Below are 21,273 nucleotides of genomic sequence, written 5' to 3'. Positions count from 1 at the left end.
AATAATGAAACATGTTCAATTTGGTTTAAATAATGCAAAAACAAAGTGTCGGAGAAGAAAGTAATGTGTGCCATGTAAAAAAGCTAACGTTTAGCAAGTTCCTTGAGACATGAGAACATATGAAAGTTGGTGGTTCCTTTTAACATGAGACTTCAATATTCCAAGGTAAGAGGTTTTAGGTTGTAGTTAATATAGTATTTATAGGACTATTTCTCTCTATACCATTTGAATTTCATATACCTTTGACTATTGGATGTTCTTATAGGCACTATAGTATTGCCAGTGTAACAGTATAGCTTCCGTCCCCCTCCTCCTCGTACATGTACTGTACTAACACACCTTCTGACATTTAAAGGTATCTTCATCCCCTGACAACACCTGAACAGTCAGTCAGTCACAATAGTGGTCTACCTTTCGTTACTGACTCCAGTATCAGTCATTCATCCAACTTGTTTAATGAGCCCTATAGGAACACACTCTATGGGTGGCTGCTCCCTATTCCCTTTATAGTGCACTAAATTGGGAATATGGTTCCATTTGGGAAGCAGCCTGTGTCTTTACAGACCCTTTAGACTTGGCTTGGGGAATCTGTCTTACACTACAGATTGCTCCATTAGTTTTTCATTAGCTGCCAGAAATGTCTAGAGATGTTCTCTCTTTCCTTCACCCTTGTGGGGTGTTCCATTTTACCAAGACAAAATATTTCTGAGGAGGACCTCTTTGAGGTCGAGAAGTCATTGTCCTGTGCTGTACTTAAGCTAATTAGCTCAAGTTTCTGACACATTGAAACCTCTTTCAGATACATTGAAGATACATTGAAGCCTGAAGTGTACACCCGTTCACTCCTTCCCACCAATTGAAAAAGCATTGGATTGGTGGCGGCATGGGATATTTGGAGTTTCCACCATATTTCTTATCCCAGTCTTTTCCTTATATGCCAGTGAAAGAAAGTGCACTATGGGCGGGAGTTAACCATGATGGTAACATTTTGTGAATCTGATGCCATGTTAGACCTGATACTCAGCAAGGATCTAAGATCTATTTCTCCCTTCTTCCGCTCTCCTTCTTAGGAATACATGGAAGACCAGAAATACCGGGATGAGGAGGACCTCCTGGAAAAACTGGATTCTTTTAAAAGTAAGGAATTCTACCAGGAAAGACTTACCCGACCTGGAATATCTGATGTATCACTGTCCTATTTTAGCTCTTAATCACAGAGGAGTGGGAGTGAGTTGCCTGTGGGGGTGTGTACCATATGTCAATGTGTTTGTTTGTGCTGCCATCTCATTACTGTTTAAGTGTCATTACGTGTGTTATTGCATGGTGTTCCGTGCCAGGTCTACTTGGACAGGCAAACTAACAGCATGATAATGTAGTCGGTTATTGCTGATCTTTGTCTTTTGTGTCGGTTTTTGTGTGTGTGTGTGTTCTGTACTGATTTCTAAGTGGGTTGTGAGGCCCGACCTGTCCAGGCAGCAGGAATGTGGCTGCTCCACTCCTCTGGTTGTTGTTGTTGTTTTATCCAGGGCTCTGGGGAACATGTGGTTATAGGGAGTAGAATAACAGGACCAGATTAACTATCATACCACAGCATTGAGACCGGGGCTTACCTCAGACTCCCAGATTCCTGCCATATTACGGTCTACATTAACTCTGTGTCGGCGTGCGTGTGTCATCGTTCAAGGGACAGGTATGAGAGTTGCTAGTCAGTGTAGTGTGTGTGTGTGTGGGGTAAGTCCTAAGATGATAAACATGGGAGACCAGACCTAGATAGAGCCCCAATGCTGTATGTCTTTCTCATACTCCACCGTGCAGTGCAGGAAATGGTGTATAAACATGCAGGGTCCCAGGGAGATCCTGAGAGGATGGCTCTCTCCATGCTACAATCTCGTTCTAGTCTCTATGGTATCTCACTGACCCCTGACTTCCTCACCTTTGCCCCCTCGGTTCCTCCTCCCTGCGGATTGCCGCTGTGCTTCAAAGCTTGTTTCCTGTCTCAGTTTAGATCTTATGCTTCTAGATCAGAGCTCTCTCTCAGCCTCTGAGATGTGATTAATAACACAGGAATAATATAGCTATCAAATGCTGTTACAGCAATTGTTTGGAGGTATTATTTTTTGATAGTGAGAATGAACAAAGAGCAAGGCAGCAGTCAAGAGCACAATACATCATTTAAAAAATAAAAATGACAGGAGGCTTTCCATGTAGCATCCTTCTGTCTCAGCTAAGGCTTCAAACCAACCGCTCGCTACCCACGCTCCAGGGGTTGATGTCTCTCACACAAATATATCTGTCAGAACAAACTCCTGACCATGGAGAGAAGAAAGGGAGGGAAAGAGGTGAGAAAGGGGTGGGGAAGAAAGCGAGACAATGTGTGATTGTCAGTCCTTGCGCTTAAGCACACAGCCAAGCCCGAAAAGGTGAATAGGGGGAGTGGGAAGTCCTCAGAGAGGATAAGCTACTTCACTCACCTTTTGGAACATGAGAACATTGAGGAATGTAGGAGAAGAGGAAGAATATACTTGTTTAGTTTAGACTATCAGTGTGTGGATGGATGATTTACAGAGGGCTTTAGGACGAGGCCCACTCACAGAGCAGTGTTTAGGTGGGAGGCTGGAACTGGAGGGGCCCTCTCCTCAGAAGTTACGTACAGGGTCAGCATTGTCCCCCTACTACTTACTGATAAAGTATCAGGCTACTTTATGAAGGATCTGACCTACACTCACCAGACAGTTTATTAGGTACACCACCCCGTTCCCAAAAAATTGATCGCTCCTACAGACAGTGAGTCACTTGGTCGTGGCTTGCTTTATAAAGCAGGCAGACGAGCATCAAGGTATTCAGTTACTGTTCGATTGAACGTTAGAATGAACAAAATCGTCCTAATCGACTTTGAGCGTGGTAGGATTGTCGGTGCCAGGCGCACCAGATCCAGTATCTCAGAAACAGCCGTCCTCCAGGGATTTTCACGTAGAGGCCTTCACAGCCCCAAAATTTGGACCCGTTCCAAAATGGACTTGGGGCTTTCCCATCTGGACCTGATTATTTATGTATGTACTGTGTGTGTGTGTGTGTGTGTGTATGAATGATCAGTTCCGAACAGACCCGAGGACAACTTGACCCATTCTGTGTAGACCTGGTCAGATGCAAACCCCTTCCGATCAGGGTGAGAAGCAGCAGAAAAGTCCATTTTTAAGCTACTTTATTAACCAGAGTTGATAAAGCGCGAGGGAAAGGAGGTAGAGCGGTGACCCTCTCTAGCAGGGGTCATGCTGTCTGTGTAGGCTACTCTGAGTGACACAGGGAGGAGGGAGGGAGAGATGGCAACCAACCAAGCTGACTCCCGCTATAGTAGACTAATCGCTGCCATACCTCGGGTTATTTATCATCCAATATGATTGTGTAGTACCTGTCTTGACTGCATTAAACCGGGATACTTCGGAATTTTGGCAATGAGGACCTTTGTCTACTTCCCCAGAGTCAGATTAACTATTGGATACCATTTGTATATCTCTGTCCAGTATGAAGGAAGTTAGAGGTTGTTTTGCGAGCCAATGCTAACTAGTGTCAGAGCAATGACTGGAAGTCAATGGGTATCTGCTAGCATGTACCCATGGACTTCCAGTCATTGCGCTAATGCTAGTTAGCAATTACGCTAGCGCTGTTTAGCAACTTCCTTCAAACTGCATGTAGAGACATAAAAATGGTATCTACAAGTTCATCTTACTCTGGGGAACTAGATAAAGGACCTCATTGCCAATCCCCTTAGCATCCCTTTAAGCTAGCTAGCTAATTGAGGCTGCATGCACTTTCTCATCATTTTTTAAATGTATTATATGTTTTTGCTTTGTCATGTGTGAAAATTGATGAAAATAATATATTTAATTTTCTAGAATAAGGCGCGTGATGAAGGGTGTGTATGGTGTGTTTGAGAATGTTGTGGTGTGTGTTGTCTGATGTCTCTGTTTGTGTCTCTGGAGGGTATGAGTTGATACATTGATTCACCACACTCTGCTGTGTGTTTGTTTTGCAGACAAATATGCAGAGTTTGACCTGAACGACCAGGGAGAGATTGGTAAGTAGTGGAACCAGCAAGCAGCCAGGTGCTCAGCAGCTCAACAACTTCAGTCATAATAATAAGGATAATTGACCTGTGTGAGAGATATCACTGAGCAGTAGTTCCCTCTAAGCTGTGCGCAGTAGCCCAGACGGCAATACAGAAATATCAGTCCACAGAGAGAAACATTTTTTTATTTTACCTTTCTGTAACTAGGCAAGTCAGTTAACCTGTTAGAGCTCTAGGGGCGCTATTTCATTTTTGGATAAAAAACGTTCCCGTTTTAAGCGCGATATTTTGTCACGAAAAGATGCTCGACTATGCATATTCTTGACAGTTTTGGAAAGAAAACACTCTGAAGTTTCAGAATCTGCAAAGATTTTGTCTGTAAGTGCCCCATAACTCATTCTACAGGCGAAACCAAGATGATGCATCAACCAGGAATTAGCAGAATTTCTGAAGCTCTGTTTTCCATTGTCTCCTTATATGGCTGTGATTGCGCAAGGAATGAGCCTACACTTTCTGTCGTTCGCCCAAGGTCTTAGCAGCATTGTGACGTATTTGTAGGCATATCATTGGAAGATTGACCATAAGAGACTACATTTTCCAAGTGTCCGCCTGGTGTCCTGCGTCGAATTCGGTGCGCAATTGCCAGCTGCTTCTACTTTACCATTTGATTCAGGGGAGAAAGCATGTGTCCAAGAACGATGTATCAATGAAGAGATATGTGAAAAACACCTTGATGATTGATTCTAAACAACGTTTGCCATGTTTTCAGTCGATATTATGGAGTTAATTTGGAAAAAAGTTCGCGTTTTGAGGACTGAATTTTCTGATTTTTTTTGGTAGCCAAATGTGATGTATAAAACGGAGCTATTTCTAATACACAAAGAATCTTTTTGGAAAAACTGAGCATCTGCTATCTAACTGAGAGTATCCTCATTGAAAACATCCGAAGTTCTTCAAAGGTAAATGATTTTATTTGAAGGCTTTTATGTTTTTGTTAATGTTGCGTGCTGGATGCTAACGCTAAATGCTAACGCTAAATGCTAATGCTAAATGCTAACGCTAGCTAGCTACTTTTACACAAATGATTGTTTTCCTATGGTTGAGAAGCATATTTTGAAAATCTGAGATGACAGTGTTGTTTACAAAAGGCTAAGCCTGAGAGATGGCATATTTATTTCATTTCATTTGCGATTTTCATAAATAGTTAACGTTGTGTTATGCTAATGAGCTTGCTGATAGATTTACACAATCCTGGATACAGGGGTTTTTTCATAGCTAAACGTGACGCAGAAAACGGAGCGATTTGTCCTAAACAAATAATCTTTCAGGAAAAACTGAACATTTGCTATCTGAGAGTCTCCTCATTGAAAACATCTGAAGTTCTTCAAAGGTAAATGATTTTATTTGAATGCTTTTCTGTTTTTTTGTGTAAATGTTGCCAGCTGAATGCTAATGCTAAATGCTACGTTAGCCATCAATACTGTTACACAAATGCTTGTTTTGCAATGGTTGAGAAGCATATTTTGAAAATCTGAGATGACAGTGTTGTTAACAAAAGGCTAAGCTTTGCGATTTTCATGAATAGTTAACGTTGCGTTATGGTAATGAGCTTGAGTCTGTATTCACGATCCGGGATGGGGAGATCAGAAAGGTTAAGAACAAATTCTTATTTTCAATGACGGCCTAGGACAGATTTGTACCTTGTCAGCTCGGGGATTTGAACTTGCAACCTTTCGGTTACTAGTCCAGCGCTCTAACCACTAGGCTACCCTGCCGCCCCATGAGATTGAACTTCACTCAACTTTCTAGAGTAGTGGTCACCGAGGCCGTCAGACTGTTAAACAGCCATCAATAACATAGAGAGACTGCTGCCAACATACAGACTACAATCACTGGCCACTTTTAATGAATTGATTTAATAAAGGTATCACTTTAAATATGCCACTTTAATCATGTTTACATATCCTATATTACTCATCTCATATGTATACACAAGTATTTTATACCATCTATTGCATCTTGCCTATGCCGCATGGCCATCGTGCATCCATATGTTTATATGTACATATTCTGATTCCATCCCTTTACATTTTGTGTATAAGGTAGTCGTTGTGAATTTGTTAGATATTACCGCAATGTCGGAACTAGAAGCATAATAGTTTCACTACACTCGCATTAACATCTGCTAACCATGTGTATGTGACCAATAAAATTTGATTTGATCGACTGGTCGATCTCCGGCGTTCTTAGTCAATCGCCAAATATTTCTGTAAAAAACCCAATGATAAAGCCTTGTTCTTATTTTTTTACACTTTTCATTTTTTAGTTTCGGGCTGTTGGCAGTAGATGCACCTGATTTCACCTGCCCTGCGTGCCGGGTAGGGAAATACATTTCATGTGTGTGAGGGTACAAACACTGCTTTCCCCGTGTGCCTAGAGAGCAAATCAAGTTCAATATAGGCCTACTGCTGGCCAATCGGAAGGCTCAGAATACTGTCTGCAGTAACGTAGCAGGCATAAAATAAAGCTACAGCAGGCCTTGAGAGAGTTGTGACACGGTCTGAGAGTCGTTGAGGCGTCACTACAGACCCAGGTTCGATCCCAGGCTGTGTCACAACCAGCCGTGACTGTGAGTCCCATAGGGCGGCGCATAATTGACCCAGCGTTGACCGGGGGGGGGGGGGGCTTTACTAGGCTCATCGCACTTGAGCGACTCCTTGTGGCGGGTTAAGCAGACGGGTGTGAAGTAGCAAGGTTTGGCGGATCATGTTTTGGAGGACACATAGCTCAACCTTTGCCTCTCCCGAGCCCGTTGGGTTGTTGCAGCGATGAGACAAGATTCACAATTGGATATCACGAAAAAGGTTAAAAATAAATAAATAAAGCTACAGCAATGTTGATACTTTGAGATTTCAATTTTTTTTTAAACCATTACTAGAGAGACTGTCAACAGATACAGCGAAGGGCAGCTGTTTTTATGAGTGAGTTAATCTTTAAGTTCTTACTCAGCACTGTGAACTTTGTATTCAACACTTTTATAAGCCATAAAATGTGCCTTCTTCCTATTTCCACTCAGCGCTTCAACAAGCAGTGCAGCAGTAAGGAATGAGTAGGAAAGTGTATTTATAGGCCTGTGTTAGCAGCTTGGGTCTTTTTTAATATCGTGATATATTTCACTTTCTCTGTTCATAGGATTAACAACATGAATTTGTGCATGAGGCAGAAATAATGCGGGACGACTCTATTTTCCCTATCAGCTGGAAGACGGTGTCCATCTTTGGTCAGTATCAGTGGATGAAAGGGAGAGCGGAGGGATGTTGAGGCGGACCCTTAGTCTGCTGCTCTCTCCCTCCGCTGAGACTGACCATCAGATGCAGTCACCATCTGCCTAGTAAAATAAAAAGCAAATTATTTAAATGTATGCTCACTCAGGTGTGCCTCACAAATAATTCAACAACAGATCTATTACCGGTGTGATCATATAGCCTTCCTCAAATTTTGAAATATAATTTAAGAAAATGTCCCGAACAGCAATGTATCGGCAGGGCAATTCAAGCAAAGCCAATATGCAGTGATAATGTATTGGGCTTACTGCAGAAACCTCATTGCTACAGTACTGTTTTTAATTGGTTAATATTACATCATTTTACAGGGTTTTTTTGTCATGTATCTGAGCGGTAAGTCTCGGCTTGCGTTTTGACTCCGTGATCTTGACAGCGACCACTTCTATAGTTTTCCCTGTTATCACTATCAACGTTTCCCTTTACTGTGGCAATTGTAATCAAATCAACGCAATATTAGCCACTTTCAATGCAACTTACCAAAACAAACTATGCAAGAGATTTTGTTGTAGGCAGAATGCATTGGAGTAGGATTCTATTGCATTGACACGTAATACTCAGCCCCTACTCTATCTACACAGACTGGTTGGGCATAAACAATGAGCTACAGTAGGCCTATATGTATCTGTGCCATTTACTTTGAACTGGACGGTTTACAGCATGAGCGGTCGTAAATAAATGTGCTTGTTTTGAGATCAAAGCGAGAGCTGCATGTAGCCATACATGCACATGTTGCTCATATCCTTTGCTAGGTAGTGAGTTATTAGCCAGTTAAATCATTTATAGTCAGCAATAGGATTGCTTCCTACAAGAGCACCAAACGTGTGCATTTCTAGGCATCTTTGAAAAGCGAGTCCGGTAAAGAGCTTCTTTTTTTTTTACTTAAAGGGAGGTTTTGTATTTTGAGACTAGCTTTAATAAGTAGCCAATAGGCAGAGGGTAGCATAATTTGTCTGATTTTCTAATAATGGTAGGGGAATAACAATGTTTTTTATTTTGTAAAGTGGTTTCTTGCATCAAACACATTTTCAGTCACCTCCTTGTCTGAAGGACAAGAGGATAAATGTATTAATGTGGAATGGAATGTTGGACTACATTGAACACCACACATTGGCTGCTACTGTAGGCTGAATGCTAGAACAGCTATTTCTATGTTAAAATGTTATTGGATGCATTTTCTCCATAGTTTTTTATGGTAGGCCACTCTGGTAGGCCTACATTATGATAAAGTAGCCTACTTGGCCACTGTTAAAACTGTAACTTAAAGTGGTACAACCTCAGTGTTCACAGTATACGTGCACTGGAAGTTGCACAGAAATTCTACGACGTTCAAGTTTGCGCTCAGCAGACCTGAAATTTGCTCAGTGCAGGGAAAAAATATGAGGGAACATTGGTTAATACCTCAGTGTGTTGTCTGTATTGGATGAACTAGATGTCTGTAAGGGGTTTATTAGTCATGATTGTGTCCCACTAGAAAGGTGATACTGTAGTTGACCTACTGGCCTTGAAAACAGGTGTCGGGCAAGCACATTTGGCTGCTTGCGTATGTGTGTTTGCCAGGTGTTGTGTGTGTCAATTTCGTTTGTGTGTTAACCATTCTCCTGTGCTTTCCTCCAGATATGATGGGTCTGAAGAGGATGATGGAGAAGCTGGGTGTTCCTAAGACCCACCTGGAGATGAAGAAGATGATCTCTGAGGTGACCGAAGGCATCAGCGACAGCATCAACTACAGAGACTTCGTCAAGATGATGCTGGGCAAGCGCTCGGCCGTTCTCAAACTGTGAGTGTTTGTGGTGTGTGTCTGTTGTGGTGTGTCTGTTGTGGTGTGTCTGTTGTGGTGTGTGTCTGTTGTGGTGTGTGTGTGTGTCGCCGACATATGTGCTTTGTATTGCGTCATGTTTCGTTGGCGTCTGTTTTTCTTCCGTGTGGGTGGGTGTGTGAGTGACCACGTGCATTGTTGCCTACAATATGTCTCGGTTGATGTTCTTTGTATTTCGGCGTGTGTGTCATGATACCAGAACTTTGACTTCAATACCGAAACCATGTTTAGTATCACAATACTCGATACCATCACGATACTCGATACCAAAACGATACCACCAAATAAAAGAAGGCATATTAGCCTAAGTCACACAATGGCACTTGATCCAAAGAGAGAAACTCAGCTACTGCTCTGTTCAATCGTTGGGCATCTTGAGTTCAATATCATTACATTTAAACATTATGTGCTTTTAGAGACAGCCGTGTATGCATTAATGAATCAATCACAGTCAATTTGACCAATCTAACTACAAAAACAACAATGGCAATAATTTACTTGAACTGTAAATCTCTATTGATAAACTGGGTAAATCAAAATGTAGCCTAGGTCTATTCACAATACACGTGAATGCGTATTATTCAATAGGAGTGTGTGCATGCATTGAGTTATTGAGCTTGTTTTAGCTGATTTCATTGATCAACAGATTACAAACAATCCCTTTCATTTAGGACTTATTTTATTGGCAGCTGCTAGGAGAACAGTTTACTGTACTGATCAACAACCTTTGCATAGAAGTGTGCTCTGTCTCTTTTAGCTCCTTAGACTCGTGTGAATTGGCTTTTATGGATAGGGCTAAATTGATATGTTTCTTGTGGAATAAATATGCCTTGAGCAAGGCACTTAAACCTAATTGCTCCTCTAAGTCGGTCTGGATAAGAGTGTCTGCTAAATGACTAAAATGTGAAATGAAAGCATATGCATAACCATGGTAGGAATTTAAAGGGAACAGTTTGGATATTATGGGAAAAGTATTTGACTAAAGGTGAGGACACAACAGTTCACCTAACACAAGACTGAATCCAAACATGACACTGTTGATTTTACGTGCATTATCATTTACTGTACTTTTCGCCACATTTGCTGACAACGTAATCTGAAAATATCTGAATGCATTCAGTAACATGATAAGATTGTTGGAAATGTGAGGTAGGTGCAACATAAGACAAACTTACATGTGTTTGAGTGCGAGGTCTAACTGGTGTTTCCAAGTGACACATCTCTCCAAAGTGTACACAGTTCCTAAGTCATTTCAATGCACTTTTATTTATTTAACCAGGAAGTTTGACTCAAGAGTTTTCAACTATACGTGGCTTTATTTTTAATTTTTTTGCTTTCCTAGCTGTGCTGTTGAAGAACTAGAGCAAGCACATGTAGTTGTTTTGTTTGGAACACAGCCCTGCATGTCTGCCTTTACACAATTACTTCTGTTTACGCAATCCAAAAACGGGCCATTATATGTCACAATCTGGGTCAGGTGGGCATAATTTGAAAGCTTGTTCTATTGCCAACATGACTAGCTAAATTATTGAATACAATCTTAGTGTTAGGCTTTCACACGGCATTTCAGAGAGACAGATTGTAATTTTGGTGTACATAGAATGGAGTCATGAGTGCATTCAGATGCGTGGTCTGTGTCAAATTTTCTTCACAATACAACAAATTGGCTTTTTCTTTTCAGGGTATAACGCCATGTCATCTTCTAACTGTACATTCAATGTATTTATCGTAAACATTTAGTTTTATGATATGGAAATGTGAAGTGCACATTTGGACTCATGTGTCTTTGGCTTCCTTGTATGACATCAAAACGGTATTTATTATAATCCTCAATGTCTTTTCAAAATACATTGAGCCTTTGTAATTTACAGCATTTACCTCACTCGGACAATAAAACATTTGCAGAAGTCAGGGTTTTTCTGCCATTGTAATCGATTAATATATTATGATAACATGTTTTCTACATTTTTGGGATGGGAAAAATGCATGAAGTATAAACTTAAATGACTAAAACAGATATAAAGTATGTAAAAAAGAGAATGGATCTATTTTTTTATAATATAATCTTAGAGAACTAACAATCACCAAAATAAAAGCTAGACAGTCAGGGAGAATTTAACATTTAAAAAAAACAATGGATTTAGCAGAATTAATTTTGTTATGTTTGAGCAGACGAACACAGCATTATCCATAACAGAATATGTAGAATTGCAGGAAATTAGCTTTAAAGCTGCAACATTTTCTCTCTGCTCCATGGAGAAATTTGTAGAATTGTAGAAAATTGCTTTAAAATGTAAAACTTTCTCTACAGTGCCAAGATTGGGGGCCTCCTAAAATGTAGCTGCGCCGACAGCCAACCGCACTCATTGCCATGCCATCTGCCACGTCCACCACCTACATTTATTCATTATATTATTATTAACTATTCAGACCCTTTACTCAGTACTTTGTTGAAGCACCTTTGGCAGCAATTACAGCCTTGGGTATGAAGCTACAAGCTTGGCACACCTGTATTTGGGAATTTCTCCCATATTTCTCTGCAGATCCTCTCAAGCACTGTTAGGTTGGATGGGGAGCTTCGATGCTCAGCTATTTTCAGGTCTCTCTCTCGAGAGAGATGTTCGATCGGGTTTAAGTCCGGGCTCTGGCTGGGCCACTCAAGGACATTCAGAGACTTGTCCCGAAGCCACCCCTGCATTGTCTTGGCTGTGTGCTTAGTGTCGTTGTCCTGTTGGAACGTGAACCTTCACCCCAGTCAGGTCCTGAGCGCTCTGGAGCAGGTTTTCATTAAGGATCTCTCTGTACTTTGCTCAGTTCATCTTTCCCTCGACTAGTCTCCCAGTCCTTACTGCTGAAAAACATTCTCACAGCATGATGCTGCCATCCATGCTTCACCGTAGGGATGGTATTGGCCAGGTGATAGGAGGTGCCTACTTTCCTCCAGACGTGCCGCTTGGCATTCAGGCCAAAGAGTTGAATCTTGGTTTCATCAGACCAGAGAATCTTGTTTCACATGGTCTGAGAGTCTTTAGGTGCCTTTTGGCAAACTCCAAGCAGGCTGTAATGTGCCTTTTTACTGAGGAGTGGCTTCTGTCTGGCCACTCTACCATAAAGGCCTGATTTGGTGGAGTGCTTCAGCATCCTCTACTGAAGGGGACTAAACAGATGTTGACCTTGAATCTCGCTCTCTCTCATGCGATGTGCAGTTGTCCACCTTCCTCTCCATTAAGAGTGAATTAGATAGGGCCTCATTCACTGCCCTAAGAGAGAGAAAAGACCAATGTTGCTAAACTCTATTCTCTTAGTGATTTGAGAAAAGCACCCCACCCTTCTCAAAAACCTTTCTCCCGCTCCAGCATTTAATGCATGCATCTGATTGGACATTGTCCAAGTTAGCCACAGCGATCTACAACATCTCTTGTTTTATTATATTATGTAGTTTCTCCTGGGACTGAGAGAGAGATCGGAAAGCTGAGAGAGTGAGTGAGGGATTTGTGGGCAGAAAACAGAAGTTATTATATAGTTAGTAAACTGTTATTCACAGATGGTTTGTTTTTTCCCCCAGGCCTATTTTCCAAGTCCAGTCCTATTGTTTCTTGGGTTGGCCGTTTGAGTGCCAGAGTAAACTGACCACACATTTGGTCTCACACGTACGGACACAGACACACAACATATTATTTATATCCTGTAGTTAGTTACACAGACATTAACATAAATGTTTCTCACATTTTGGTTTACATTCCAAGTGTATTTCGACACCCAGGTGAGAAATAGCACAAGCGGTGAAATCCCTGTCCGGCCAAACCCTCCCCTAACCCGGACGACGCTGGGCCAATTGTGCACCGCCCCATGGGTCTCCCGGTCGTGGCCGGCTGCGACAGAGCCTGGAATCGAACCAGGATCTCTAGTGGCACAGCGATGCAGTGCCGTAGAACACTGCATCACTCGGCATGTAAAAGGTGTCATGCTTTGCAAGAAGGATGATTTCCTTAATAATCCTGTTTACATGGACACATCTGAAATCAAGCTACTGATGGGACTTTTGATAAATGCAGAAAATCACCAATTAAAACGAACGTTCTACCACCGTGACCATGGTATTTTTGCGAATACTATTTAATTCGGAGTTCGGACTTATAAAGTTTATGTGAAAACTATAAGATGCATATTTTCAGTTTTTCCAAACACACTTCACTGGTGCTAAAGAGGGAGGCTCGCTGGGCTGGTGCTGACACATGCGCAGATCAAATGCACCGCTGGAAATGCTGTTTAAGGTACACACGTGTCCTAATAATTTTAATGGTTGCTCAGAAAACCAGGTGTTTTAATTGACGTATGCTTACTTTGATTTTTAACTACACACCAATTAAGATAGTCTCGTAAACACCTTACTCTGCTTATTGCATAATCTGCCTATTGCCATAATCCGTTTAATATCGAATTTTTACTGCGCATGTAAGCATACTCATTGACAGAGGAAGATACAGACAAGACTGGTCAAACATTCCTCTTCACAGCACCAGAGGACAATGATGTATCTATTCTGTTTACTTCTAACTTGAAGATCAAGGGATTATCTGAAGAATATTGATAGCAAGGTATTTGTCCATATCAGTTAACTAGTGATTATTACCATAGCATTGTGTAGTTATCCTAGTTATTATGGATAAAAGGTTAGATCTATAGTGGTTGATCATGGAGTAAGTAGTTGATCGGTAACTGTGTATGGTTCTGTGTTGTCCTCAGACTGAATCTTAGTTCAGGTCAGTGTGATAGGCTTTCCAGGGTTATCGTGTGAACCACCACACAGTGAGATGAGGAATCCCTCTTTCCTCATGGAGCCCAGCCAGCCAATTAGATAATCCCGGCTATATTAGTGGAACCGGTGTGGCTGTGCCTGACAACTGAGGCTGCTTTGTCAGAAGGGAATTTAGAGGCATAGTGTGTGTTCGCGAGAGGGTCGGCCTGAGTAAGGCTTTGCAGAATGACTTATCTACAATACAAATCTTACATCCCAAATCACTACTCATTACATAATTTAAGATGAGCAATCCCCTCAAACACACTGATCCAGTAGCCACCGTCAGGCAGATACAGCTGGAGGTAGCTGATTGAGCCATCCAATGAAACCCTGGGTAACATAGTCAGGAAGAGAATGGTTGCCAGGGAGCCGTGAACCAGCATTCAGGTTGCCGTGGCAGCGGTTTGGTCTCCATAGGGATCAGCGCACATTATGAGCTTATAGGAGCTTTGCTGAGGTTAACCAAAAAAGGAATGTAAAGATGCCTGCTCGCCCTGAATAGAACCTGTTAGCTCTCTCTCTCGTTTTCTGTGTGCATCTCTCCCTTGCTCTCTCCCTCCCTGGCTCCCTCCTTCATTCTCTCAAGGCCTTTCATGGTCTCAATCTTTTTGGGGATTTGGACTCCTACCTCTTCATATTCCCCTATTATTTATCTTTCTGTTTTGTGCCTCATCCCTCTCTTTCTACTCTATTTAGATCAGTGTGTCAAGTTGGTGACATAAGCCCCTTGTTAAACTCAGCAGGGTGTCCTGTTCTGATCGCCTTCTCTGACCTGGCCGCTCGTTAGGGACTGTGTCGTTAGTGTCCAAATACCCATACTAGTGTACTACATACTTAAACTGAATACTAATTTCTGCGTTTGAGCTACCACTCGTCTTTTCCGACTCAGGTGTTTGACAACAGCTGATAATCAGATAAATTGAAGCCCTGTACCAAAATGAACGAATGGCGGGAGTCAACGCAATCGTGCATTAGATGACCTATTCGGAGTACAAATTTAGAAATTTCACATACTATAAAACATATGCCACTAGTATGGGTATTCGGCCATGGCCACTGTCTTTGTTAGTGTGGGACACTGAGTGGACACTGCAAGGCAACCATCTTAAATCCTGCCCAGCTCTCAGCTCCCATGCACCGTGAAGTGAATAGAGGCAGTCTAGGCAGGGTTGCCAACCATGTTCCCCAAACCCCATCCCTCGGTGCATGGCCCAAATCCTGCTATAGCCTATATGCATACACAGGCATATGTTCACTTGCTCTCTCTCTCTTTCTCTCACTCACTCGTGCGCGCACACATACACACTTTCCCAACGCCACATTTCCAGTAACCCTTCAAGCTAACTGTAAACCTAGATCTAAAAGTGCTTAGTGTGTTTGTCTGGGAATGTATGTTTCATGCTTGTGTGAGTGTGCTGCTTAAAAACACCCTCTACTCTCTGTTCTACAGCTGGACACCCCCATTGACAATGTTGTGCAATGTACTTTTAGAAAAGCACCTACCCTTAGCTCTGGGAGAATGAGTTTGTTTTGCAGTCTGCCACTGACCTCTCTCTCTCTCTCTCACTCTCTCGCTCTCGCTCACTCTCTCTCTCTCTCTCTCTCTCTCTCTCTCTCTCACTCTCTTTTTTTTCTGCAGGGTGATGATTTTCGAGGACAAGGCTAACGGGGCCATCTGTAAGCCTGATGGTCCTCCACCCAAACGGGACATAGCCAGCCTGCCATAGACCCAGGACATCCTGAGCCTCTAGACTATATCACCATTCTAGGACCCTATCAGGGCCCCTGCCCTCAGCCAGGGACGTGTACATAGCCTTATCAACTCCCCACCTCAGGATGTGCACACGTCCCAGAAGGGGGGGGGGGGGGGGGGGGTTCTCCTCCTCTGTTCAAAACATGTGGGGAGATAAAAGAGAGAAGGAAAAAAAATATATATATTTGCTGTGAAGACAAGGCAGATTAGCTTTTTTAAGACCAGTACATACATGTGTATATCGATGATGAGAAAATAAGTATTTTTAATTAGTGTGAACACTCGAAACCCCTTGGCGATAACCGTGTAATTTGAGTCGTTTTGTGAATATGAGCAATGTGTTGTTTGCTGGGATCAAACTAACAGAGGTGACAATTTTGTGATATCCTCAGTATGTACAGTGGGGCAAAACAGTATTTAGTCAGCCACCAATGGTGCAAGTTCTCCGACTTAAAAAGATGAGAGAGGCCTGTAATTGTCATCATAGGTACACTTCAACTATGACAGACAAAATTAGAAACAAAATCCAGAAAATCACATTGTAGGATTTTTAATGAATTTATTTGCACATTATGGTGGAAAATAAGTATTTGGTCAATAACAAAAGTTTATCTCAATACTTTGTTATATACCCTTTGTTGGCAATGACAGAGGTCAAACGTTTTCGGTAAGTCTTCACAAGGTTTTCACACACTGTTGCTGGTATTTTGGCCCATTCCTCCATGCAGATCTCCTTTAGAGCAGTGATGTTTTGGGGCTGTTGCTGGGCAACACGGACTTTCAACTCCCTCCAAATATTTTCTATGGGGTTCAGATCTGGAGACTGGCTAGGCCACTCCAGGACCTTGAAATGCTTCTTACGAAGCCACTCCTTTGTTGCCCGGGCGGTGTGTTTGGGATCATTGTCATGCTGAAAGACCCAGCCACGTTTAATCTTCAATGCCCTTGCTGATGGAAGGAGGTTTTCACTCAAAATCTCACGATACATGGCCCCATTCATTCTTTCCTTTACACGGATCAGTCGTCCTGGTCCCTTTGCAGAAAAACAGCCCCAATGCATGATGTTTCCACCCCCATGCTTCACAGTAGGTATGGTGTTCTTTGGATGCAACTCAGCATTCTTTACCAAAAAGTTATATTTTGGTTTCATCTGACCATATGACATTCTCCCAATCTTCTTCATCCAAATGCTCGCTAGAAAACTTCAGACGGGCCTGGACATGTACTGGCTTAAGCAGGGGGACACGTCTGGCACTGCAGGATTTGAGTCCCTGGCGGCGTAGTGTGTTACTGATGGTAGGCTTTATCACTTTGGTCCCAGCTCTCTGCAGGTCATTCACTAGGTCCCCCCGTGTGGTTCTGGGATTTTTGCTCACCGTTCTTGTGATCATTTTGACCCCACGGGGTGAGATCTTGTGTGGAGCCCCAGATCGAGGGAGATTATCAGTGGTCTTGTATGTCTTCCATTTCCTAATAATTGCTCCCACAGTTGATTTCTTCAAACCAAGCTGCTTACCTATTGCAGATTCAGTCTTCCCAGCCTGGTGCAAGTCTACCATTTTGTTTCTGGTGTCCTTTGACAGCTCTTTGGTCTTGGCCATAGTGGAGTTTGGAGTGTGACTGTTTGAGGTTGTGGACAGGTGTCTTTTATACTGATAACAATTTCAAACAGGTGCCATTAATACAGGTAACGAGTGGAGGACAGAGGAGCCTTTTAAAGAAGAAGTTACAGGTCTGTGAGAGCTAGAAATCTTGCTTGTTTGTAGGTGACCAAATACTTATTTTCCACCATAATTTGCAAATAAATTCATAAAAAATCCTACAATGTGATTTTCTGTTTTTTTTTTCCTCATTTTGTCTGTCATAGTTGAAGTGTACCTATGGTGAAAATTACAGGCCTCATCTTTTTAAGTGGGAGAACTTGCACAATTGGTGGCTGACTAAATACTTTTTTGCCCCACTGTATGTGTAACGTGTTGATGCAAAGATTGTGTGTCAACAACTCATCTGTTATGAAGCGGTCTGCGTGTCTGGATACTAGTGAATTTATCAGTGGTCCTGTTTTATCATGATTTCAATATAGTATTAATTGTTTTACAGATGTAATCAATTCGGTATAGTTGTAGTCAGTGATGCAGTGTAGGGTAAACGCCATTTACACAACCTTTGCAAAAAAATTAAAGGAATAGGAAGCATTACTTTTTTCACTGTGACCGGCAATAAGTTTACACACCAATTTATTTTTTTACTGGTTGTGTTTAGAGGGTTTGTAAGGGAAAATTGCTTGAACAGTTATTAGGGAAACTAACCCAAGTCATTCAGATATTATTTTACCTCTCCCTCATTTTACTCCCCCCACCAAATGATCTAGTTCCTCTTTTAGATTTGATATTTTTAATCGTGTGAAAGTACCATGCTGGTTATGAAGCACAAGGAATAAAAAGAGCACTGTTTTTGGAAAACCTTTTATATACAGTTGTCAAGATCATCCCACATGATGGATTGTTGCCATGCTGCAGACTCTGCTTGGTCATTGTCTCACTATATGTCAGGGGTGACAGATTATGGCCCTACCCCATTCTTCCAGACTAGAGGTGGGTTACTGTAGTTGGGATTAGGATGGGGTCGGTGGGGCGATAGATTAAGAGTCAGAGTATCACTAGATCCGGTGTTGTAGATTGACACTGGCTTCCTCAACCTAAAGGAGCAGGATGGATGGGGTCGGTGGAGTCAAGTTTAGTAGCACTTCACGTGGATTTATGGAAGATTAGTTTTAAGGCACAGGCACACTGAAGATTCTCAGCATGTTAGTATAAATTATGATGAAAACACATTCTTTCCAAGTGCCTAAAGTAATGTTGAGAGAAGAGTAGAGGAAGTTAGTGTTACGCTCTATTCTCCCTCCTGAGCTGTATTTGGGAAAATAGTTTTGAAGGTGTTTATTCATGTGTATGTTAGGGTTAGGTGTTCCTTTTTTGGTAATGTTCCCCTAGGTCTACGCTGTCTCAGGTACTGCTTTGAATGACTGGATCTCCGAATACATATACAGTACATCTATGAAGTGATGTTAGATATGCAGTTCAATCATTCCAGTTTCCCAAATGTCCCCGTCTGACTATCCTAGTCTTCATAGTGGTACTCTTCTCATTTCTATCTCGTCTGTAATGTTCTGAACCTGTCCCATTTCAAGTTGTGTTATCCCCGTCTTGCCATGTTTTACTATAATCTTATTTTCTCGTCTTTCATCTCATTCTGTTCTTCGTCATTCCCCCTATCAGTTTGGGTTCATTTGTTTGTCCCATAAATTCTCCAGTTTCTGTGCCTCACTGTTGCTCTTTTATTCTTAATTTTTTTTCTCACGCTTAACATGGAATATAATAGTAAGAGTAGTTTAATGTGTTAGCTTTACATGTTTTTGAATATGTCAGTTATGTACTTTTATTCCCAGTGTGTTGGGTGGTGGTCTTTTTAATGTTCTTTTCTTATGACCACCAATATGATGCACTTTTTTTCTTATTTTTGCCAAAACCAAAGCAATTAAAGTTATTTGTTACACTGGCATATTTGTTCTTGGGTGGTTTGTTGTATGAATAATTCCACTATTGTAGGAAATATTCCCATCAAACACTGAAACCATCTTACCAGTTTTTCCTGTACTGTTTTTAGATTGAAGGGTATAGAGGTTTGATGCTGTAACTTTTAGGAATAGACAGTGTCATGACGTTGGCCTCTGGGTATAGCAAGCCCCATCCGCGTCTCCCTGCCTCCCCCTTTCCTCCTTCAACTAGGTTGCTGTGGTCAGAGACGTCGTAAATTCCTGAGGATCTCCTCATGGACACACAGTATAGAGAGAGTACATTTTCATAGAGGACAAAGGAAATCCTTCCACCTCACAGAACTTGAGGTACGAACAAATTTCATGTTCCGGAGAAAGTATAAAAGATCGGTGAAGAATCCAGCTACGAACTGGTCTGTTTGTCACAACTTGGGGAAGCTCATGGGAGACAAGTGTGGCCACATTACAACAATGCTGTTTATATAATAGCCTCAGATATGAGGTTTACATCGAATTGTTGTATAAGATGAATGAGTGAGTATGATACCGTTTGTATAATTGTGTAATATGATTTTGGACTGTTTAATGAATAAAAATACAATTCCCTTTTGATTTGAACTAAATCAGAGGACCGCCCCTGAGCCCAGTTAGGGTCAGGCCTCCTGGGACAGCCCTTTTTCGGCCCTTCCGAATAAAACCCCCACTCAGGTTTTCGATCAGCAGACCAAGCTTACCTCAATTACGAGATGGCTAAAGGTTGCAGACCATGATTCTCTCAATCAAGGGAGGACAAAAGGTTGCAGACCGTTGCTGAATCTTTTAACCATACCACGTGGTTAAACTCTTAGACTATCGATACCGACAGAATAAGAACAAGTCTTTGATATTAATTACTAGTCTGCAGCTAGGAATTCGGTATCATTGAACGGGAAGAACGACAACCGCCGAAACATCCACTCTATAACGAAATGAATGAATGAATGTCGCTGAACTATCCACTATAACCACCAGAGGGAGAGAGACGGACAAACAAACTTTTCACTAGCGATCAAGACGACACACTGCGCGTAAATATATATATATTGATTGCAATTGTTCCCGAATGAGTGAGCGTTCATGTGCAAGGGATTAGCATTTAAATTGTTATAATTATCACTGTAGTGACGTCTTAGTCGACCCCCACTTCCCCTTTTGTCTAACAAACCGCCATACCGGTTTAGCCCACTAGGGCACATTCCCCTATCATTTCTTGAAACCACATTTACCTTGTTTATGCATTTCTGTGAATTACTTAGTTAGTAATAAATAAATTATTTAAGACAATTGATGTATGGATGACTCATAGTGAAGACTCGGTTTGTGCAGATAACTAACAATTTACGATGTTTGGAATGAAACTAACGTGAGGTAAAGTAAATTATTTATTAATTCGAAGACTAATTAATCAGATAAAATATCTGAAAAGTTATTTTAGGAAATTATAACTTTAATCTGAATATTTTTCCTTGGTGCTCTGACTTCCTAGTTAATTACATTTACATGATTAATCTGATCGCGTAATACTAATTACAGTTTATCAAAGATTCTCTATGTCTTCAGTTTAATGCTAGTAAAGCCACGACAACAGGATTCCCTTATGTTACAATGTGTTTAATTAACATAAACATAATGGACATGGATTTGGTTATTGTAAGTCTAAAACATGTTTTAATGCATTTTTATTTAGTTTTAATCCTATTTATAGTTACTGTAGCCCCAGAGTATGACTGTTACAGTAATTTACGTAGAGAAATAATAACAGGCACTGTAAAATGGTTCTGTCAGTGCTTGACTTGGCCCGGAGCTGTCCGGAGCGCCATACCTGCACTACATATTTTTGGGGAATTGTGTACCAGCTCCTCTATAAAAACAAAGCAGCCTATAGCCGGCCCAAATTC

The 21,273-nt window shown here is 41.5% G+C and overlaps 1 protein-coding gene across 3 annotated transcripts in view; it reads left to right on the top strand.

The window, feature by feature from the left end:
* The window catches only part of LOC110523387 (allograft inflammatory factor 1-like), a 36,902-nt gene extending 17,561 nt beyond the window's left edge, over nt 1–19,341 (top strand). For 2 of the 3 annotated variants that reach the window (XM_021602051.3, XM_021602052.3), the window contains exons 3-6: nt 1,071–1,137; nt 4,034–4,075; nt 9,025–9,187; nt 15,667–19,341. In XM_021602051.3, the coding sequence (XP_021457726.1) occupies nt 1,071–1,137; nt 4,034–4,075; nt 9,025–9,187; nt 15,667–15,754 (360 nt within the window). In that variant the 3' untranslated portion in view covers nt 15,755–19,341. Of the gene's footprint in view, nt 1–1,070; nt 1,138–4,033; nt 4,076–4,257; nt 5,026–5,394; nt 5,457–9,024; nt 9,188–15,666 lie in introns of those variants that run through there. The other variant, XM_090234138.1, reaches the window with a different exon arrangement.
* Nucleotides 19,342–21,273: the final 1,932 nt, after the last annotated feature.

Source organism: Oncorhynchus mykiss, chromosome 5 (assembly GCF_057628025.1).
Source record: "Oncorhynchus mykiss isolate SJ-2025 chromosome 5, ASM5762802v1, whole genome shotgun sequence".
Taxonomy (NCBI): domain Eukaryota; kingdom Metazoa; phylum Chordata; class Actinopteri; order Salmoniformes; family Salmonidae; genus Oncorhynchus; species Oncorhynchus mykiss.
This window is presented reverse-complemented; position numbering and strand designations above follow the sequence as displayed.